This window comes from Schistocerca cancellata, chromosome 2 (genome assembly GCF_023864275.1).
Source record: "Schistocerca cancellata isolate TAMUIC-IGC-003103 chromosome 2, iqSchCanc2.1, whole genome shotgun sequence".
NCBI classification, from domain to species: Eukaryota; Metazoa; Arthropoda; class Insecta; order Orthoptera; family Acrididae; genus Schistocerca; species Schistocerca cancellata.
In genome coordinates this window covers 436,318,625-436,342,988 of record NC_064627.1, presented here as the reverse complement: position 1 = coordinate 436,342,988, position 24,364 = coordinate 436,318,625, and the positions used below count along the sequence as shown (strand labels likewise).

Here is a 24,364-nt window from a genome sequence, read left to right as displayed (position 1 = left end):
GGATACAGCGAAGACAGTCAACGCTAGAATTGCTGCTGTAGCGGTTATAAAGCTAAGTACAGTACTGGCAAAGTTATTCGTGCACTGTTATACAGTTATTAAAATTTAATAGTTTTCAGCGCTGTTCCGTGCTGTTAGTGGCGAAATAACGATTTAATAAACATTTGGAAACGTTCGCTCACTGCTTTTTTTAGAGTTTTCTGTGCGTTAAAGTCGTTTAGGGAATTTCGTGTTTCACTTTTCACCAACAACTTTAATCTTAGCACAATTCAGTGCACCTTGAAGCCATACGGAGACAGAGTCTGATTCATTTACTTTACGATGATTCCTTGTCCTAAGAACCAACGGTATTGTAGCCATGGCTGATGGCTAGAAATGAGTTGCAGAGACAATTCCTAAATCGTTGGATTGGACGCGGAGGAGATGTGTCGTGGCCGGCTCGTTCGCCAGACTTGGCGTCTCTGGGTTTTTCTTGTGGGGATTCGTAAAAGACATTGTTTATAAAAACGTTCCAACAACACCTGGAGATATGCGAGAGAGAATTGTCAGAGCATGTGCTTCGATAAGCGCCAAAGTGATAAGGAATACCACTCAATCCATGATAAGAAGCCGGCCGGTGTGGCCGATTGGTTCTAGGCGCTTCAGTCTGGAACCGCGCGACCGCTACGGTCACAGGTTCGAATCCTGCCTCGGGCATGGATGTGTGTGATGTCCTTAGGTTAGTTAGGTTTAAGTAGTTCTAAGTCTAGGGGACTGATGACCTCAGGTGTTAAGTCCCATAGTGCTCAGAGCCATTTGAACCATGATAAGAAGATTGCAGCACTGCACTGATACCAATGATTATCACTTTAACTCCTTTTGTAAGTGGACGTTCATGCCACCCATTTTTGACCTTCGATGGCCTTCAAGGACCTTACTGTTACACATCATTGGATTAGTCTCGATGGCCGCTATCAGAAAATAAGTACCAAACTACACTATCTCATTTAAAAAAACAAAGTTGACCTTCATATGTCAGACGCGACCCCCCGTAGCAACAAAAAATCAACGTCATATTATGGCCCCCGTTGTCCCATGCAACATTTGTCCCACAAACTTTTCAGTTACTATCATACTTTCGGAGTTATTCTAGGTGGCAATAGTTATTGACTCACCCTGTATGCTGTAAGGCCTTCTTCTCCTATAAATTACTTCTGCACTGTGGGAACTCATTATCAGTGACACGGATGAAACCATCAGTGGCGCGGAAGAGGCCACACAAGACGACGAAGAGGCACGCAAGGTCATCAAAGAAGAAGAAGAAACGGAACATATAGGTCGGGTGCTAAATCACCCTGCCATGACATCTGTCACATCATCCAATCATCACCACCACCACCACCATCACCATAACAACCATTCGCCAGCCAAAGGGCTGGCAGCAAAGAATACGTGTTATTTATTTCATTTCAACAGGTACCTATTCATCAAGAACTGCTACAAGCAAACCAACCTACGAGGATTAGCAGGAATAAGAGCCTAATGCTTAGCCTGCACTTCATTAGGCCAGGATGGCCTGTAAATACCAGCGTCAACCGGCCTCAGATCGGACCATTTAACAGAAGAGCGTGACAGTTTAAATTTAACAGCGCTCTTAAGAACACAAGTCAAATATTTTTCAAAAAATGGTTCAAATGGCTCTGAGCACTATGGGACTCAACATCTTAGGTCATAAGTCCCCTAAAACTTAGAACTACTTAAACCTAACTAACCTAAGGACATCACACACACCCATGCCCGAGGCAGGATTCGAACCTGCGACCGTAGCAGTCCCGCGGTTCCGGACCGCAGCGCCAGAACCGCACGGCCACCGCGGCCGGCCAAATATTTGTCAAAAGTCCTTCCGGAGCAATAGAATCTTATTCAGAAGAATCGTAGAAAAAGCTCTCTGCATCCGCATGACACCATTAGGCACCGTTACTAGCGTCCGGTAGATATCCCTTGTGTGTTCACGGCCTGGGCGAGAACCTCGTCAGAGCAAACTTCGGTGTACCCTTTCCGCGTTAGGTTTTCAGCTGTCTCGTGCAATAAACACTGGATTTGGTACTTAGCCGGACACTCTCGACCAGCCAGAGTTTGTATTTAACCTCCAGTAACCTCAATGACAGCTGGTAAGAAAAAGTCTGGCTTTCCTATCATCGAACGATTCAAGTAACAAAAATGCCCTTATATTTTATTTCTCCCGAGTGTCGCGCTGTTCAGTCTGTTGATGTAACAAATTTTCAAAGTTCCGAGAAGATGGGAAATCCAAGTCTATATGAGATAAGTTTGCTTCTTCGAACGGAGTGGTATTCAACGTGGCTTTTGCATGCAGTGGTCGGTGTTACCTTAGCGTGCAGTGCTAACTGGGGAATTATGCCTGTAATGGCTACTTTGTGCGCCGTAAAACCTGAGCAGAATTCTCACCTATTCTCCCGTACGCCCTGCTGAAAGCCTAAAATTGTAGGATCTCAAAGAATTACAACAGCTTTCCGCCTCGTGGGTGCGAGATAGCCATCATCTGGGTAAATAAACGGCGCTCCCTTACATTTCGTAACTGGACTCCGGGCCGCCTGCACGAAAGCCGCTATTTATTCTCCACCACACCGTTAAGTCTTCTTCTGGACATCGCATCTCCTTATAAGCCTATCAGCAAAATGGGTTAAGGGAATAACTTTCCTATAAACAGCGATACTTAGATTAGGAACAGTCATATCCCTACTGCTTTTAATTTAAAGATAAACGATAACTTCAGTTAAAAATATTTTCTGTTTTTTTTTTGTGTGATTCTTGTAAATACAAGAATCATATTTTGTGACACACGGGACACAGTGTGCGCGAGTGTGAATTGTTTCAAATTGCAGTACTGAGTCAGAGTATAGAAGATTAGTACGTCCTGTCAGACAACACAATCCGTAGTTTTTGATAACTACGGATTGAAAAATTACGTGACACGAGAGAAGCACAGAGAACAAATATCAAATGATATAAACAAAACATACTTTCAGAGAAACGTCTCTAAGATTGTTAACGACTTTGCCGCAAACGTTCTCTGTAGTTAACACTTCCGATGCGAGAACGAAAGATAATATTTACTGAGGCACTGTGGTTCGCACACTGTAAACAGTTAGATGCTCGTTACTTACGAAAGTTGCGTTGCATATCAGCCAGCTACGTCCGTACCTGTGGGTTTGAAGCAATGAATAACGCAATGAATGGTCAATGAAAGATATGTTATGGTAATTAATGGTACTTTCAACAAACATTTTATTTCTTCCTGGCAAAGTGACATTGGAAACAAGTATAGGAAATTCTAGGACTGTGTTAGCAAAATGAAACCAGGAGGAGATTTATAGACGGAAGACAAGCTGGATAACCTGGTGCCGGCTGGTGTGGCCGTGCGGTTCTAGGCGCTTCAGTCTGGAACCGCGTGGCCGCCCCGGACGCAGGTTCGAATCCTGCCTCGGGCATGGATGTCTGTGATATCCTTAGGTTGGTTAGATTTAAGTAGTTATAAGTTCTAGGGGACCGATGACCACAGATGTTAAGTCCCATAGTGCTCAGAGCCATTTGAACCATTTGATAACCTGGTGACAAACTATCAGCAAAACATCTGCGTCTATGTGTTTTTCAAGCTCACAAACAGAAAAAACCACTGCAGCTACTACATTATCCCGAAAAACGTCTCTGCCGTTTCCGCAGAAGCAACGTAAGGAGCACACGATATTAAATTAAATTGATAGAGAAACAACAATTGAAAAATTCTTTTGAGTGCTTCAGTCACTGACCATTATACATTAGCAATGTGAAACAGATATCTGAATATAAGCTTAAGTATCCGAAACTGGCTATGACTTACATAGAGAAGAAACTTTCAGAAAATAATCAGAGTTGGCTTATTATTTTAATAACTTCTGCATACATAAATATACATCCTACCGCTATCGTAAGCAGTGAATTTTCTGATTCCTGCTTCGGCATTTCATCAGATATGCCATCTAACAGGAAACGCCTACGTTTTAGCTGTGAGTGCACATCTACCTGCAATTCCAATCCGATGTCACCAGGGGAAGGGGTATGCTGGAAGGCACTATCTACCTTCAGTTACAGTTGTAAACTAATGGTTCTTACGTAGTCCACAGAGATCAGAGCGGAAAGCCAAATAGTGGAGCTAGCTAGGCAAGCTATGATTTCCACATGTTTTTTGTTAGTCATTGGTTTCGGAATCACTGGGCTCTATAGCATCTCACATCGCATATCAAACATCTATCTTTATTTCACAACTGCAAAACACGATCTGATGCGTCCATCTTCTTGGCTGTACCAGAGTAGAACTCTAAATCTTTCTCTATTTCTGCCATACGTCTGCGGGAGAAGCTACGTAGTGATCTATGTCCGATCCAAAACCACTTTTCATTCAGAAGTAGACTAAAGCTTTTTTAATATCTCAGCTGTGTTCCTTCTGTCCAAAAGTGAATTACTCTCTCTGGCACATTGCCAACATTCTCCTGGCTTTCGTCATCCCTACCTCTACCTCCGGAATTCGTGATGGTGCTATGTGCGACTACTTACATGCATTATATTTGTAAGTTTCTATTTTGCGCAAACTGTAAAATTTCCCCATCAATACATTAATGGTCCACACTCAAGGAAATTAATTTATTACATCTAATATCAGAGAACAATCTGGAAGAGAGACACTTGAAGTCAAAGAGGTCCTTGAGAGTGCGATATAGCGCGTCGTGGAATTCAGTGCTGCGTTACAAATGCGAGTTTCGTGCAGCTTCGTATAAAACAAATGAAACATAATTACTTTCGGCTACGAGAGAAAGTGCCGTGAGTACCAGTTAGTGAAGGACTATTGTAAGGGCTTGGTTTTGTAATTCCTACTTTTTTGTGAAATAAATGTGCAGATAAAAGTTAAAAAATTTCAGCATCTGTGCACGTAGCGGAATGTTCAGTACGTGAGTCTTTCTGTTCTATACAACAAAGTTCCTGGAGACATCTAGAACTGTGATTCTGTCAGATAGTTTTTTATTTTTCAGAACATCGGAATTAATTGTTGGACGTAGGTTTGTGGACAGCACATACAATGAAATAGCAGCTGGTATTTTTCACCTTCTGGGACAACGCTTCTACGGTCAAAGATTATGAGCAAATAGTGCGGCACGGGGGAAGGCGTTGAACAGAAGAGGCAAGATTGTGTATCTTGTCATTGTCTAAATAAAACTGTCTCAACTACGGTACATCAAAATAACGAACACAAGCATAGAAGTGCAAAACAGTTAGTAATGATCCAAAAGCTTAGTGGAAGTTTGCAATAGCTATTGTGTAGATGCATGATTTTGTAGAGTTTTTTCGTAAGTTTAATAAACACAACACAACACATACACATAACGGAGACAATAGTCATCAATAACAAATTCTCCTTTGCTATTTAGAACAACCTACCAATGCAGTGGTCACTTTTCGATTTCGGCATGTTGTTTTGAGACGAAGAATTCGTCGAGCCATGTTCGGAGCGCATCTTCCTCCGGAAAGGAAGTTCCTTGAAGGCTGTTCGACAGAGAGCAGAAAAAATGAAAACTGAGGGCTGAAGATTGCGTCAACAAGGTGTGTGCGGGATGATTTCCCAACCTAACTGCTGTATAGTGTTTTTTGTCAGTCTAAAGGAATGTGGGTGGACGTGATCTTGGAGTAGCATCACTTCACTCAGACATCCTGGTAGTTGTTCTTGGACTGCGTCTGCAAGACATCTCAGTTGTCGACAGTAAATGTTAGCAGCGATGGTCACACCTTAGGGAAGCAATTCGCAGTACACTACACCGTCACTGTTCCATCAGATGGATATGACCACCCGCTTATTTTTGATTAGGCTTAGAGTATGCTACACACAAACACCCGATTTTTGAACCTTTACCATTGCGTGCAAACGTTGCACGATGGTGTAACAATCACAGCTCATCGCATTTCCCAGTTCTCGAGTACAGTGACCTGGATCATTGTGAATTAATGCGTTTAACGATCTTTATCAAATCCCGAAGTCTTCCTGAACGGAGAGAATCACTAATGTCAAAACGATCCTCCTTAAAACGAAAAATCCATTTTCTGTCCAATGGCATTATCTTCATACACGTTGCAAATGTTTGTGGCTGCCTCCGCTTAACTCAAACAGAACAATACGTCGGAAATGTTCTCATTTCTCCACTTGGCACTCGATTTTCTGGCGCCCACAGCTCCACTCACTACCTCCAAATGACAAAATGAGAATATTAAAATTCAAATAACAACAGTGAACTCCAAATAAAAAATGACAATCCACCAATAAACCCACAGCAGCAGCAACACTAACACGCAAAAGAAAAGGTCTACGAACTTATGCAGCAACTTATTAACGTGAATTATGAGACTTATCTGATGTAGAAAATCATATGGAGACAATTTAAACTAACTGATGTATTCTGTCACTATTTCATCCAATGTAATCGCAATTTCCAAAAAAAAAAAAAAAAAATGGCTCTGAGCACTATGGGACTCAACTGCTGTGGTCATAAGTCCCCTAGAACTTAGAACTACTTAAACCTAACTAACCTAAGGACAGCACACAACACCCAGCCATCACGAGGCAGAGAAAATCCCTGACCCCGCCGGGAATCGAACCCGGGAACCCGGGCGCAATTTCCACAGCTATGATTGTGTGCATATTTACGTGGAACAACGATAACACATATTACAAGCACATAAACACTAACAATTTCACCAGCACTGCTAATCCAAATACACTGATACACGCAAATACACAATGTTCGTACATAGATAGACAAACATACACAACACTTTTATTTTTGTTTGGGACGATGGGCATCATTGTCCCAAAAAAAATTAAACTAGTTCCCGGTTTTGGCCAAATTTTTTTTTGGAGGTTATCCTGGTTATCAGGCGAATGCCGGAACTGAAATCCTCTGCAAAATCTACATGTGCTGTACGTCCATACTCTGGAAACCATTGCGAAGTCCAAGGAAGAGAGTACTTCCAACTGTACCACTTATTAACGCTTTCATTTGCGTATGGAACACAGGAAAAAATGATTGCTTAAAGACCCCTGCGATCTGTTAAATTAGTCTAATCTTATCTTCAAATCCCTAATGGACTGACACGGAGAGTGTTGTAATATATTCCGAGACTGTTCACTTAAACCAGCATCTTGGAGTTTTGCAAGTAGGCTAACACGGCGTGGTTTGCGTCCGTCCTGAAGCGTCTGCTACTTCAGGTTCCTCAGCACACGTGTGACGCTCTCCCATGAGTCGAGCAAACTTGCGGCTGTTTGTGCCACTCTTCTTATACTTCTGATCAAGAACATCTTTGCTCCACTCCCAGCTTACTGGGATATTTGGTAATTTCTAAGAAACGGTGTACATCGAAATCACGGCCTCTCTACGGTCGATACGTATCGAACGCTCTACTCTCGAGATTGTAACAATAAAGATGACAAAAGAAGAACACATTGAAAACAGAAAGTCATTAAAAAAGTGAGAGTAACAGCACTTTTTTCACTCACAGGAACTTGTCAGGGAAATGAGTAATATCACTTACTTCACTCATCAAGTAGATCGCCGTCGTGCACAATACTGTGTCTGGTGTAAACACCATTCCTTTTTCCCAGTGCCCAGCATAGACTTTTGGCACATCTCTTAGGAAATTTGGGAGTGTCTCACAGCAGAAAGACTTAACAGATAGTCGTAAGTTGTGAAAATATAAAAACTGAAACATTTACTCTCGCGCGACGTTTTGCTCTAGCGACGTTCAGTTGTCACAGAAAAAACAGTATCCGTGTTCCCCACTTCGAGTGTCGAGCATTCGATATACATCATTCTCAATGAGGCCGCGACTTCGATGTGCACCGTTTCTTGGAAATTACCGGATATTTGTCTGAAAAGAACATCGTTACACACAGAGGTGCACACGCACACGACAACTCACACACAGACACACACATTTAGAATTTCTGTCTCTGACAGTGGATGTTACCCCAGAATCAAATTGAAAATAGCCTCAATCCCCGAATGTCGACCGAGGTTTCCGAGAAGTTTCCCTTGTTTCTAAGTCAATCGCTGTCAACACTCTCACACATACTTGAAAGGCAGAACCCCTCTGTCACACTACCGTACAAGTTGCTTGCCTGTGCGATAATATTTTGTAACAGAAGTTATATTACAGTACTTTAAGAAATAATCTCTTTCTCTGTGATTGTTATCTGTGGGGCAACTTAAAGAGTAAGATGTAGAATTGTAAAACTACTGTAGACCATTGAAAATTATCGTAAGTAAACGTAGACTACGGTAGTTTTACTAGTAGCTTTTGTTAGTTAATGTCGTACCCATGCTAGCTGTACATTAGGTGTGTTGCATACCTATCGAGGGTTACCATACAGCTATTGCTTTCTTTACGTATGTGAGCAGTGTCATATCAGATTCTCCTAAAAACCGAAAGCGATGAACCGCCTTGAAAATGAATGAGGATATCCTGTTACTTAAAAGTGAAGAGTGTTCATAATAAAATTGAAACTGTCAGTGTTTAATTCAGGTTCTATTCAATAGTTGTCCGATTTGTAACGTGAGTGGCCGAGCGGTTCTAGGCGCTGCAGTCTGGAACCGCGCGACAGCTACGGTCAAAGGTTCGAATCCTGCCTCGGGCATGGATGTGTGTGATGTCCTTAGGTTATGGCTCTGAGCACTATGGGACTCAACTGCTGAGGTCATTAGTCCCCTAGAACTTAGAACTAGTTAAACCCAACTAACCTAAGGACATCACATACACCCATGCCCGAGGCAGGATTCGAACCTGCGACCGTAGCGGTCTTGCGGTTCCAGACTGCAGCGCCTTTAACCGCACGGCCACTTCGGCCAGCTGTCCTTAGGTTAGTTAGGTTTAACTAGTTTTAAGTTCTAGGGGACTGATGACCTCAGAAGTTAAGTCCCATAGTGCTCAGAGCCATTTGAACCATTTTTTTGTAACGTGAAACAATGTTATTGTAATTATGAAGAAAACAATACGAATTTGTCGTACAGTGTTAGAAAACGCAATTTCCTCAACAAAAAGGTAAAAAAGAAGCGCAGAACAAAAATATAACAAACATCCCTTCAATACTTCAGCGAACTTATATAAAGCATGTTTTTGTTATTCATAAACAACTTTCGCATTTATCAATAATAACAGAAAAATCTTGTCTTTGATCATGATGAAGAATTTTCTGTTGTGCAAAAAATAACAATAATTATATACATAATTTTTATATTTGTGCATTAACTGGCACTTGCATCAAAGTACATGCTTTGGTTACATAAAAGCGCAGAAGTTACGGGGTCAACTAATTGTTATTACTTATAAAATGCAATTTATATTCTGTAAGGATATAAAATCCACAATGAACTGACACTGAATGATGTGCAGTTTCATTAGCTCCCAGTTTATCTCTTACATATTCATTTCCGTTTCTTGCGCAACTAGTGCTATCAATACAACCCATAATCCCACAAGTTTTACGTCATTTATGTACCGTACCAAAACTACACTGAAAAGTCTATTGCTTCTATCCCTCAGGCAGAGCTGCTGCGCAGTAGTCCCATAAATCTAGCACAACGCCGCATCGATGGCGAGGGTGATGTTTGACCTGTGGAGCGCTCAATTGCGCGGTCATCAGCGCCCGCACAAGTCCCAATTTTTACGCAGTCCAATCTAGCCACTGTCACGAATGTGATCTAGAGGCAGCAACGCTAGCCACTTCTTTTAAAATTTTTATTCTTTGTTCGATGTCATTTTGTTCTCTATTGTTCGTTGTATTTGTTCGGAGCGGATGTACCATGACACCGGTTCAGGTTGTTGGTTGAACCGTTCACTCAGTTTTTTTTATTACAGAGGTAGCTGACCTCTGACCCCAAACACGCGGAGCTACCGTGCCAGCATCGCTAGACCACGAGCTGCGGACTAGGGCAAGTTTGACTTTTTACAGCATCTTCTATGACGTTCGTTAACAAGGCTAAATTCCACGACAGCCTGGATCTGTTTATATTTTGCCCACCATGTATTGTAAATAAATAAAACATCGACAGTAAAAGAAACACTACGGAAATTATTGAAGAGGAATCCGAGAAACACTGCGTTGTCACTGAAATGGAATGTGGGAGCCAAGAGAAACGTCTATTGTACTTTCTTTTTTTTTTTTTTTTAAGACGCGTGTTCCGGTCCACTTTTCTTCCCAAATAGAACTGTCAAAGGATATCTAAAAGTAGCCGTGTTATAAAATTGGTAGTTGCACCACGTTTGAAAATGATGTGAATTCTGTGACTTACCGTGTCGGCTGCATTAGTGGTACGGGGAAGAGAGCACGATCGCTGTAAGTGTGTGGCAGTCAGGAATAGGAACAAGTGTGAGTGAAAGAGAGAGTGTGAGAGAGAGAGAGAGAGAGAGAGAGAGAGAGAGAGAGAGAGAGAGAGAGATGTAAATAACCTGGGAAAGTGAAAAAGGGCGATCGTCGGTAAAAAAAAATCTCAAGACATATTGCTCAAATTCGGCTTTAACTTGACTTAGTATTCGTGAGGAAAGTACAAATTTCATTAGTTAATAATTTCCGAGTTAACGAAAACCAGGTTGTCGTCAGACAGGTACGCCAACTTTGAGACATTTATTATAATAATTTATTATAATAATATTTATTATTGACTCATGGGAGAAGCAAAGCTATCCCACCTGATGCGATGGCCTGGTGTTCGAAGTAATTGGAATTTCGACGTGTTCATTAAAAATAATTCCGCCAAAGTATATGCCATTCTGTCAATCCTACGACATATCCTTTGACATATCCTTTAACTTACATCTGTAGAATTACATTCGCCTGTTACAGAAGTGCCCTATTCTCATCGGACAGTAAACTGAAATCACAATTAGCAGCGATACGATTAATAAAATACAGTCTTCATTCCGTAATCAACTGCAGGCTGCACCTTTCGAGGAGATGTTTGATATGCTTGGTTTAATGGCGAAATTATAGCCAGACTGCGAGGTATTTAATATCGTTAATGAGGATGCTTTTCCTAATGATATTCACGCTAAAAAATGTGACTGGCATATATGCATTCACACGTCACTCGTGGTACTTTGAATTTTTATGCTTTGAATATTTTTATGACGTATGTCATCCTGGAAAATACAATCATTCTTTGAAATAAAGAAAGAGCTAAAAATGAAATACTTGAATTTAATATTTTCATTTTGAATTGCTGTTCATTAGGAGTGTAGGACGTTACTGTAGGTGAGATTTGTGATGATAAAATCTATTTTAACGGGATTTCAGCTGCTTATTTCTTTCGTCGAGAATCCCAAGGCATTTCTTGTTGTCAAAAAAGGATTGATGCCATTGATATTTCATACTTCCGCGAGTGCGATTGATCGATTGTGATCATCTCTACATTATCGCCGGCCAACCTGCATTGCAGCGTCCACTAGATGGCGTGGCAGTGGCGCTATTGAAGCTATTATGTTCCCTTCTCATCGACGTAAGGGGGTATCTTGCAGTCTTGGCGGCCAGTGAGACAGACGCCTATGCCCCAGTCACTTAAGACAGCTATTATATGAGTGAATGTGTGTTTAGTGGTGCCATAGTGACATCACATGTCTAAAAGTTGAGTGGTGAGGATTTTGATTGGAGTTGCCCCAAATATGTCAGATGCGAAGAACGAGAGTGGTTTGAATACCCTAATGTTTAAGCTATTTTTCTGATCGTCAGTCTACGGTCGTAGGTTCGAATCCTGCCTCGGGCATGGATGTGTGTGATGTCCTTACGTTAGTTAGGTTTTAGTAGTTCTAAGTCTAGGGGACTGATGACCTCAGATGTTAAGTCCCAGAGTGCTTAGAGCCATTTGAACCATTTTTTTTTTTGATCGTCAGTCACATTCTGATTAGAGGAACTACCTTATGTAAAATTACTTTTATGCTAGGGTAAGTACCGTCTCAGCCGATCAGTTTAGTGTCAGGGTAGTTTTCATACATGTCCGTTTGCTTTAAAATGTTGTATCTTATGTCTCTTTTACAGCGTAATCGTTTCTCTAGTTTAGTTCTATTACCTAAAAGTTCCGTCCTTGAACGGAGGCGAACACTGAAGAGGCTTCGGAACTGCTATGATATAACTGTTAAAAAAAATGGTTCAAATGGCTCTGAGCACTATGGGACTTAACATCTATGGTCATCAGTCCCCTAGAATGTAGAACTACTTAAACCTAACTAACCTAAGGACGTCACACAACATCCAGTCATCACGAGGCAGAGAAAATCCCTGACCCCGCCGGGAATCGAACCCGGGAAAATTGTTAAAACTAATATTATACAAGATTTTAAATTAACGTCTTTTCTCCTATGCTTTTCGATTTCGAGATAGCTGAGTCAAGCTATTTCAGTTTGAATATATGATTAAAGGTTCAATTATTTTTGTAATACTTGTGAAGTTCTTAAAATAAAATTTGAAATAAAGTTTAGTCATATTTGTTTTAAATTAGTTTTTTTGGAGGCCTTGTACCTTCCACTCACCCAAATCTTCGCTTGCAGGTTCAGGTCGATTAGAACACGGAATGCAAAATTTAGAAACTGTGCTCTTAGCAACTCGCTACCGACTCGTTTCGTTTAATGTCTCACACGCTAATTGCTGAAGTTGCTACAAAACGTTGTAGTTCTCTCGGAAGTTGTCGAGTATTGGCCCCCTAGACAAAATAGTATTCCTTTATTTTCACCCTTCTTTCATCGAGCGAAGTTTCGACTATGTCAGTCAGTGCACTATGGAGGGTTCACTTGGTTAGCACTCCAATGAAACCATCAGGTGCTAGTTGGGCGTTATTTGGAGACTGGAAGCGGTGCATTTTCCGACTGACTAATACGAATTTGGAATTTTTGTGAAGGTGATCCGACTGCTACAGAGATGACGTTGGTACAGAACTGATGATTTGTTCATCGTCGCCTCGCTGGTTGAGTCAGGACTGGTTAACCTTATTTGAACTATTTCGTTAGTAAGAATACGAATGCAGTAGATCTGGGCTCGACTACAATTTTTTTGGATAATGGTATAATTGCGTCACCTAGTGAGACTGCATGCCGCTTCGAGACGGGATTGCGATTACAGTAATATCGGGTGACAGACACTCCACTTAATAGCGTTATTAAGCCTTTCGAGTATTCACCAAGAGGAAATGAAATTATAATTAGCGTCATCTATTGAGCCAGATGCTGCTGCAATTTTAGTAATATTTAACATAAGAGGTGTAGTTAGTGTGAAGCAACCGGGAAATAAACTGCAAGAAAAATACGGCTATTACGCGGCCGTGCGTAGAAATTGCGTCCCACACTCTCCTAGGGTAAACTGTTCTTGTTACTTTGCTTCCTCTCTGTCTTAAGTTGTTTGAAAATTGAAAAGGTCATTCATCAAGCGCCTTTTGCTTTTATTGAGAAAACATTGCTAGCAGTTATATTGTTATCATTAATAGTGAACAATACTTTTCGTCCATTTGGTTTTTATAGAATTAATGACAATTTGGTTAAGAATAATATATTCGAGACATTACTGTCGCCGGTTTTTATTCCTTGTTTCGCGTTCTCATCACAACTGGTTCTGCCTTCATGATATCAGACGCAGGAATCGAACTTTCACTGCAGTCAGTCACTGGTTAAATTTTCTTCGTGGATTTTGAGTCACATTTTTCTGTCATGGCGAAAGGTTTCCTTGCACAGTTTGCTTTTATGATTTGAAACTACGTTATTTGCAGCTTATGAAATTTCTTTGTGGATGTTCACGTGTTGAAATCAGCATTATATTGTCTTTTCATTTGTGATATCATGCGCTAAAGACGGTGCCAATAAAAGCATACATAAGGGAAACTGTTTTCAAGTATATAATACAGGGTGATTCAAAAAGAATACCACAACTTTAAAAATGTGTATTTAATGAAAGAAACATAATATAACCTTCTGTTATACATCATTACAAAGAGTATTTAAAAAAGTTTTTTTTCACTCAAAAACAAGTTCAGAGATGTTCAATATGGCCCCCTCCAGTCACTCGAGCAATATCAACCCGATACCCCAACTCGTTCCACACTCTCTGTAGCATATCAGGCGTAACAGTTTGGATAGCTGCTGTTATTTCTCGTTTCAAATCATCAATGGTGGCTGGGAGAGGTAGCCGAAACACCATATCCTTACCATACCCCCATAAGAAAAAATCGCAGGGGTTAAGATCAGGGCTTCTTGGAGGCCAGTGATCAAGTGCTCTGTCACGGGCTGCCTGGCGGCCGATCCATCGCCTCGGGTAGTTGACGTTCAGGTAGTTACGGACAGATAAGTGCCAATGTGGTGGCGCTCCATCCTGCTGAAATATGAATTGTTGTGCTTCTTGTTCGAGCTGAGGGAACAGCCAATTCTCTAACATCTCCAGATACTGTAGTCCAGTTACAGTAGCACCTTCGAAGAAAAAGGGACCAAAAACTTTATTGGCTGAAATGGCACAGAAAACTTTCACCTTAGGCGAGTCACGTTCATACTGAGTTGTTTCCCGCGGATTCTCGTCGATTCACTTCTGCCGTACTCAATAACACAAAAAGCTTTCTGTTGAGCGGTCGCCATCTTAGCATCAACTGACGCTGACGCCTAGTCAACAGCGCCTCAAACGAACAAATGTACAACTAAATGAAACTTTATAGCTCCCTTAATTCGCCGACAGATAGTGCTTAGCTCTGCCTTTTGTCGTTGCAGAGTTTTAAATTCCTAAAGTTGTGGTATTCTTTTTGAATCACCCTGTATTAAAAAGAATGTTATTTACTCATAAGGTTAGTAGGGTCTGGTGATGCTAAAAAAACTAATCGCTTCCGGTGACTGAGTTTTTGGGTTTGCAGTTCGTTTAAGGCAGGAAAACAAAATAGGCACGACAGCTTCTGAAAAAGGAGAGCCACCCAAGTAATTTCCCCTGCTCCCAGTCAGTGCAGTGGCTGCAGACGACGCCGAGTCTTCAACGGGCGAACTTCCCCAGTGGCAGCCAGCTCAAGATTCACATCGTCTGAGCAAACGTATTCTACTCGACGCTAGTCTAATGGAGAACTGGTATCACTGTAGAATACGTTTGGCAACTATATAACCCTTGAGTTACTTCCTGGTCTGGTTCAGAATTATCTTGCTAAATTCACTGGATATTTTTTGTCATTCAACTTAAATAAACTGAGTTATTCTCACTTAAGGGATGACACAGCGGTAACAAATTTATGGTTTTGAGTCCAGGAAGCTCATTCCAATCCTGGAAGCTCGTTCCAGCAGAAACTGCAGCTTACTTCGCCATTAACCTTGCGAATTCGCTGTCTTATGCATCATTAGAAAAAAAAGGGAGCACTGTTTGACGAAGTTGTATGCTAGCGTAGCGGTAATGTGTTCACCCTTCAAAGAGAAGACATGTTAGTTGTTAGTTTTCTGTTCTAATCTCACTACAGACAAGATTTTTACTTCTTCTGTGAAGGAGCCACTAGCAGCAGGTTGACAGTCAGTAAAGAAATTGTAAGACAACTTCTCCCCCATAAGTTTAGTCGCCACCTTGATTTTGTACCCTGTAGATTTAAAGGTGAAAAAGTTCATGAATTGCACACTTGTTAATACCTACTTTTTCTGATTCTGTCAACGGATTTAACTTATTTGTCGCACAGAATGATCTATTAGCTGGATTTCGTTAAGTAGCTACCCCTACTGCTAAATTTGCATTGTTTTGTGGTAGCCCATCCTGTAATGCTACTTAAGAAAGACTGTGGACTTCCCATAATACAGACCCTTTCGATTTATCCTGCTAAGGTGTAACAATTTGGGATACTTTGTTTCATCAAAAGAGACTTTTTTCGTAACATTATCATGAAGAGATGTAATTCATTAGTGATAGTACAGTTCGCGCTAAACTAACTTTTTGTTAGTTTATGGAACCCAACAGATAAATGTAAGAGAGAAATTAATCAGTGGCAATATTGTCTCTCACATTATCTAGGGCAGCCTTTCAGTGCTCGGGTGGTTAAATTTCGACTTCATGCCTCCAGATAATATGTTGGTAGGACTTCGTCTGCTTGTATGTTATGCAGTGTAAGAGACACTAAAGCATAACTATAAGGCGAGAGGACTCGCGAATTGCCACCGACTGTACTTTCCTGCACCTATAGTGCGGCAGGCTGCGGTGCCATATTGTATAACAAATACTATGTAGTAACGAGATAGCAGCGAGAACACTCGAAGTGTGCAGGTCGGCAAGTGACAGTCAACTTATGTGACCATCCGTTTGGAACAACTGTATGCAAGTGCTCCAACACCCCGACGAGAATGTATTTCTGCGTCGGTCCCATGTTATTTTGCAGGAGGTGTGATAGATCCAATATGTGGGCTTATTCTTAGGTGCACATTTAAAGCCATTTAATAACTCACGTACTTCAGTTATTATTGGTTTCTCCGTCTTAAGTTTAGTGCAGTCAGTTAAAGAGAATTTTATATCAGACGTGTTTCGCATTTATTTGCAAAGCACCTTCTGTGGTCATTCTGGAAATATGAATTACATATATCTGTATGTTTGTATAGTTTCGTTGTTAAAGATTAAAAACAGTATTTCTTTGTGAAGTTGGCATGCAGTTTACTTATCGTGTTTCTGCAACCTGTTCGCATACTCTGCGAACCACTGCTTTTCTAATTCTATTTTAGTGGCGACTGATGTCGAAATAAACTCTTCTGTACATATACACTTGGCAGTTTTTTGTCTCTTTGCACTTTCTCTTACGCTGCATTGGCGTTATTTGCACTTCACCTCACTTTTGGAAATACAACTGCAGTTACATTATGTGTTCGCACTCGGCAAAGTGTTAGTGTTTATGGTTGTTAATTTGTTTTACATGTACGCTGTGGGCGTTTTCCAACCTGTGGATATACAGGGTGAGTCACCTAACCTATTTCGTAAACCACATCAAATACTGACGAACCGATTCCACAGACCGAACGTGAGGAGAGGGGCTAGTGTAATTGTTTAATACAAACCATACAAAAATGCACGGAAGTATGTTTTTTAACACAAACCTACGTTTTTTTAAATGGAACCACGTTAGTCTTGTTAGCACATCTGAACATATAAGCAAATACGTAATCAGTGCCGTTTGTTGCATTGTAAAATGTTAATTACATCCGGAGATATTGTAACCTAAAGTTGACGCTTGAAATCTCCGACATTCAGTTGCGTGTTGTAACAAACACGGGCCACGGTCGACGAGCAGCATCTGCAGGGACATGTTTACGATGACGACCGTGTTTACAAGTGTGGCTGTAGTGCACTGTTGTGGTTTGGTTTAGCAGTCGCAGTGTCCGCATGTAGCGCTTGCTGCTATTGTTATTCTGCATTCGTCTCCGCACGCAGACCAACTGTAGTACACCGTGTTACCAGACGTCTGTTATAGTGTAGTGTTGGAGGAACTGTGACCATGGTGTATTCGAACTCTGAAAAGGCGGAGATGATACTCATCTATGGCGAGTGTCGATGAAATGCAGCTGAAGCCTGCAGGGTGTATGCAGAACGGTACCCAGACAGAGAGCATCCAACGTGCCGCACATTGCAAAACATCTACCGCCAACTGTATGCAACAGGTATGGTCGTAGCACGCAAACGGGTCCGTAACAGGCCCGTCACAGGAGAAGCGGGTGCAGTTGGTGTGTTAGCTGCTGTTGCCATGAACCCACACGTGAGTACACTGGACATTGCGAGAGCCGGTGGACTGAGTCAAAGTAGTGTCATGCGCATACTACTTCGCCACCGCTTTCACCCGTTTCATGTGTCGCTACATCAGCAGTTATATGGTGATGACTTTAATCATCGAGTGCAATTCTGTCAATGGGCATTAACAGAGAATGCGTTACAGTTCTACCTGTTTACCGATGAAGCGGGTTTCACAAACCAAGGGGCAGTGAATCTACGCAACATGCATTACTGGTCCGTGGACAATCCTCGCTGGTTCAGACAGGTAGAGCGGCAGCGACCGTGGACTGTAAATGTATGGTGCGGAATCATTGGCGACCATCTCATTGGTCCTCACTTCATTGCAGGGGCCCAAAAAGCTGCAACATACATCGCGTTTCTACAGAATGATCTGCCAACGTTGCTCGAAAATGGTCCACTGGAAACGCGTCGACGTATGTGGTATCAGCATGATGGTGCACCTGCACATTCCGCAATTAACACTTGGCTGACCCTTGACAGGATATTCGACGGGCGTTTCATAGGACGTGGACGCATAAATTGGCCAGCCCATTCTCCTGATCTTACACCTCTGGACTTCTTTCTGTGGGGTACGTTAAAGGAGAATGTGTACTGTGATGTGCCTACACCCCCAGAGGATATGAAACAACGTACTGTGGCAGCCTGCGGCGACATTACACCAGATGTACTGCGGCGTGTACGACATTCATTACGCCAGAGATTGCAATTGTGTGCAGCAAATGATGGCCACTACATTGAACATCTATTGGCCTGACATGTCGGGACACACTCTATTCCACTCCGTAATTGAAAACGGAAACCACGTGTGTACGTGTACCTCACCCCTCATGGTAATGTACATGTGCGTCAGTGAAAAAGACCAATAAAAAGGTGTTAGCATGTGGACGTAATGTGCTGTTCCAGTCTCTTCTGTACCTAAGGTCCATCACCGTTCCCTCTGGATCCCTATGTAATTCGGTGCTCTCCGATACACACGATCGAACAGCGGAGGAGTGGTACTCAAGCGTCAACTTTAGGTTACAATATCTCCGGATGCAATTAACATTTTACAATGCAAAAAACGGCACTGATTACGTATTTGTTTATATGTGCAGATGTGCTAACAAAACTAACGGGGTTCCATTTAAAAAGACGTAGGTTTGTGTTAACAAACATACTTCCGTGCAATTTTGTATGGTTTGTATTAACCAATTACACTAGCCCCTTTCCTCACTTTCGGTCTGTGGAATCGATTCGTCAGTATTTGATGTAATGTTAGGTGACTCACCCTGTATATATATATATATATATATATATATATATATATATATATATATATATATATATGTGTGTGTGTGTGTGTGTGTTTTGGGTGGGTAGGGGGGAGGGTGGGTGGGTAGGTGCATGTGAACTGGTGCAAATCAGTGAAGATCTCATACGTTCAGCAGAGATGTATGGGGGACTGGTTAGGAGATAGTAGTGGTGAATGGGGCCTGGTCATATGTATATATATTTCATATTATGTGTGTGGTCTGCCGGGTTGGTCTGATCATTTGAGCTGTTTCTTTTCTGTTATGATTTTCTGAATGTAGTAGTTTTTTTGTAAGCTGAGTAGGTGTTTTCAGTTGCAGTCTTCGACAGTCTTCAGCCTTAGTCAGACTTCGACAGTTCGCTCGTGCATTAATAGCGGGGAGCCTCACTTTGCACGACGCTCTTCAGTTTCCTTCTTGTAACAGCTGGACTTCATTGCTGTTTGTTCTTTTCTTCTCAACGCTTGGAGAAAGCTAGAAGTTAAGTAAAACTTCTTCTTACTATATTTACGTGTTCGATCATCATTTCTGCTCCTGTTCAGCTTCCCCACAATGACGGGTCGCGCACCACTCTATAGCCCACCTCTCCTTTCCGTTGCGTATGATGCAGTACACGACAAACTCCATGGTACTAAAGGGAACTGTAGAGGGTAAAAACTGGGGAGGAAGACAGAAATTGGAGTACATCCAACGAAAATAACTGAGCTCGTAGGATGCAACGGCTGCTCTGAGATGAAGAGGAATTCGTGGCGGGCCGCATCAAACCAGTAAGAAGACTGTTGACTCACGAAAAATTTATTCCACTACGAAGAAAACTGTACACGTAACAAGAAAACTGAGGACAGTTATGAAAGCAGCATAAAATGTTAGTTAAGAATACATATTTAATCATCTGTTGCCATACAGAGTGGCGTTATTTGTGAGAACCCTGAAGTGCTGTGCAGGAGGCCTAAGAGAAGCGTTGCGAGCACTCTGCCGGAAGAAGTAAGGTGCGAATGGGATGCACTCACCTGTTGCGATGCATAGGCACTTGAGCTGTAAGCAGCGGCGGCGGCAAACTCGGGCCGCAGCTGTCCCCACTTGCGCGCCGCCAGCCGCTTGCGGCGCTCCAACCAGCGCAGCCGCTGCTCCTCCTCCACGCTCTCCTCCACGCCGAAGAACACCGCCGTCTCGCGCTTGATGAACCTGCCGGAACCGAAGTCGCCGCTCTTAGCAAGAAGCTCTTTGCTGGCTGTTGCTGGAGCTAGCTCAGCTGCAGAGCAACAGGCGTCAGATGTCGCCTTTAAACACGGGAGTCACCAGCACTAAATTGTTTGGGGTTGGGTACGACGACTCAATAGATATGGTATAGATCACAAGGCGGTCTAGACGGGAAATCCCCTTCAAAAAAGTTGAAACAATTTGGATCTAAAACCACTTTTTGGAACATTCTGGATGCTTCAGATCATATACACTGAGGTGACAGAAGTCAAGCGATCCCTTCTAATATCGTATCGAACCTCGTTTTGCCCGTTCTAGTGCAGCTGCTCGACGGGGCATGGCTCTGAGCACTATGGGACTTAACTTCTGAGGTCATCACTCCCCTAGAACTTACAACTACTTAAACCTAACTAACCTAAGGAAGTCACAGACATCCATGCCCGAGGCAGGATTCGAACCTGCGACCTTAGCGGTCGCGCGGTTCAAGACTGAATCACCTAGAACCGCTCGGCCACCCCGGCCGGCGCACGGAATCAACAAGTCGTTGGAAGTTCCCTGCAGAAATGCTTAACCATGCTGCCTCTATAGCCGTCCCTAACTACGAAACTATTGCCAGTGCAGGATCTTGAGCACGAACTAACCTCTCGATTATGTCCCATAAATGTTCGATGATCTTGGTGGCCAAATCATTCGCCGGAACTGTCGAGGATGTTCTTAAAACAAATCACGACCAATCCTGGCATGGTCACATGTTTGGGAACATGAAGTCAATGAATGGCTGCAAATGGACTCCAAGTAGCCGAACATAGCCATTTCCAGTCAGGTATCTGTTTAGTTGAACCAGAGGACCCAGTCCATACCATGTAGCCGGCAGCTGTGGACAAGCGGTTCTAGGTGCTCCTGTCCGGAACCACGCTGCTCGCTGCTGCTACGGTCGCTGGTTCGAATCCTGCCTCGGGCATGGATGTGTGTGATGTCCTTAGGTTAGTTAGGTTTAACTAGTTCTAAGTCTAGGGGACTGATGAACTCAGATGTTAAGTCACATAGTGCTTAGAGCTATTTGAATTTGAACCATTCCATGTAAACACAGCCCACACCATTAAGGAGCCACCATCAGCTCTCACAGTGCCTTGTAGACAACTTGGGTCCATTGCTTCGTGGGGCCTGCGATCCTCGAACCCTACTATCAGCTCTTACCAACTGAAATCGGAAGTCATGAGCCCAGGCCACGGTTTTCAAGTCGTCTGGGGATCCAACCGATATGGTCACCAGCCCAAGAGAGGCGCTGAAAGCGATGTCGCGCTGTTGGCAAAGGCACTCGCGTCGGTTGTCTACTGCCATACCCGTTAACACTAAGTTTCGCTGCACTGTCCTAACGGATACGTTCGTCATTCGTCCCCCATTTATTTCTGCAGTTATTTCGCGCAATGTTGCTTGTTTGTTAGCGCTGAGCCGGCCGTTGTGGCCGAGCGGTTCTAGGCGCTTCAGTCTGGAACCGCGCGACCGCTACGGTCGCAGCTTCAAATCCTGCCTCGGGCATGGATGTGTGTGATGTCCTTAGGTTAGTTAGGTTTAAGTAGTTCTAAGTTCTAGGGGGCTGATGACCACAGATGTTAAGTCCCATAGTGCTCAGACCCATTTGAACCATATTTTTTGTTAGCGCTGACAGCTCTACGCAACTGTCAAGTGAAGACCGTCGCCCACTGAATTATCCGTGATGGGAGGAAATGTCTGAAATGTGGTATCTCGACACGCTCTTGACACTGTAGATATCGGAATACCGAATTCGCTAACGATTTCCGAAATGGAATGTCGTGTACGTATAGCTCCAGCTACAACTCCGCGTTCAGGATCTGTTATTCCCGTAGAGCGGCCATAATCACATCGTAAACCTTCTCGCATGAATCACCTGAGTTCAAACGAAACTCTACCAATGCACTAGCCTTTTATACCATGTGTACGCTGTGCTACGTGCTTATCGCTATCCCATGAATTTTGCCACACGTTCTTAGAGTTCGCTTTCAATGTGTACAATACGTTTTCCTAGTGACGTTAGTGACGCATAATGGTATGTATTTTCTTTTACGCCGTTCAAAATGGTTCAAATAGCTCTAAGCACCATGGGACTTAACATCTGAGGTCATCAGTACCCCAGACTTAGAACTACTTAAACCTAACTAACCTAAGGACATCACACACATCCATACCCGAGGCAAGATTCGAACCTGCGACCGTAGCAGCGGCGCGGTTCCGGACTGAAGCGCCTAGAACCGCTCGGCCACAGTGGCCGGCTTTTATGCCGTAGTAAGAACGTTGCAATATAGGTTGTTATATATAATTTTGTGGTATCTGAAGATGGACATGTGTCTGGAACCGATGCTAAGATTTATTTAACAGTAGATCTTGACTGTTTTGCAAGATGACTCTTTTTAAGATACTTATGAGCAGTTCAAATAGTATAATTTCGTTTCCAGTCCAAATTCATAACTTTTACACATATGACTGGCTTCTATGTTCACATCATTACGAGACAGCAAGTCCTGTTTTGACTCCTGCTGCTACTTGAGATGTCGACTTCACTAATCATCCGTAGAAGGTCATATAGCTGCTGGCCAACTTTTGAAGTGGACCAGCAACAGCATGTTAGACTTTAGAGTGAAGACAACGTACGAAGGTGGATCGGTAGCCAGAATACTAGTGGCTATCTCTTGATGACGTGAACAAAGAAACCGATCGTAGCAGTGAAAATTTGCCACCGGGCCTGAAAATAAGACTGCTGATAATAACTGACGATTGATAACGCACCGCCGTCGTAAGGAGAACTGTGCCATGACTAAGAACACTGAAGGGAAACAATCATGATGCAGCAATTAGTATGCATGATATGGCCTTACTAACACGTGGAAAGTGCACAAAGATACAGGACATTCAGTCCTTTCAGATAAAAACTCTGTTGAGGTTCTGTTTAACAAAATTTTACATTAGCATCACAATTTTAACGCCGTATTCACTAGCGGGACTAAAGGAAGCTGCGTTCACTTTGTACTATTGGATCAATCTGAACATCTATTAGTGGACGTTAGTTTGGGGTATGTCCAACTTTCGCCTTCATGACGGCTTGAACTCTGCTGGGGACACTTTTAGTAAGGTCTCTGAAGGTCTATGAAGCAATGGTAGCCTGCTCATCCTCAAGAGCCGAAACTAGAAAAGGTCATGGCGTTGGGCGCCGGGGTCTGAAGTCGACATTCTAATTCACACCAAAGGAGTTTAATTGGGTTCGGGTGGGGACTCTGAGCAGGTCAGTCCAATTCAGGAATGTTATTGTCCACAGACCATTGTGTCACAGATGCTGCTTTATAACAGGGTGCATTGTCATGCTAATGTGGTCATCGTGTGCAAACCATTCCTCTACTGTACGCATTATACAGTGGTGTAAAATGTGTTCATGTCCTTCCAAATTGAGCGTTTTATTAAGGGGATTAAGGAGACCCAACCACGAGAATACCCCAATACTGTAACAGCACCTACTCATAACTTCACTGTTGGTAATAACGCTACGGTCGCAGGTTCGAATGCTGCCTCGGGCATGGATGTGTGTGATGTCCTTAGGTTAGTTAGGTTTAAGTAGTTCTAAGTTCTAGGGGACTGATGACCTCAGGAGTTAAGTCCCATAGTGCTCAGAGCCATTTGAACCATTTGTTGGTAATACACACGATAACAGGCAACGTTCTCCATGCATTCGCCAAACCCAAACCCTTCCACCGGGTTGCCATAGGGTATAACGTGATTCATGTCATCAAATTGATTGTTTCAAGTCATCCACTGGCCAGTGGCGTCACTTTTTACATCGCCTCAAGCGACGCTTAGCGTTGACTGCTGAAATGTGTCGCTTATGAGAAGCTTCTCGACCACTGATTTCTCCTGACCGACTCATCCTACTAGTATCGTCGCCTCCTTTTATACTGACGGGTCTGCTTCTCTTGACATCTAATGGGCAATTCTTCATTACGAGAGTAATCCCAAAAGTAAGGTCTCCTATTTTTTT

General features: G+C 42.7%; 1 protein-coding gene across 1 annotated transcript in view; it reads right to left on the bottom strand.

Moving 5' to 3' along the window:
* LOC126154805 (inactive rhomboid protein 1) overlaps positions 1–24,364 on the bottom strand; it is a 378,989-nt gene that overhangs the window by 290,984 nt on the left and 63,641 nt on the right. Inside the window, exon 3 of the mRNA XM_049916186.1 lies at positions 20,130–20,304. Coding sequence (XP_049772143.1) covers positions 20,130–20,304 — 175 coding nt within the window. The remainder of the gene's footprint in view (positions 1–20,129; positions 20,305–24,364) is intronic.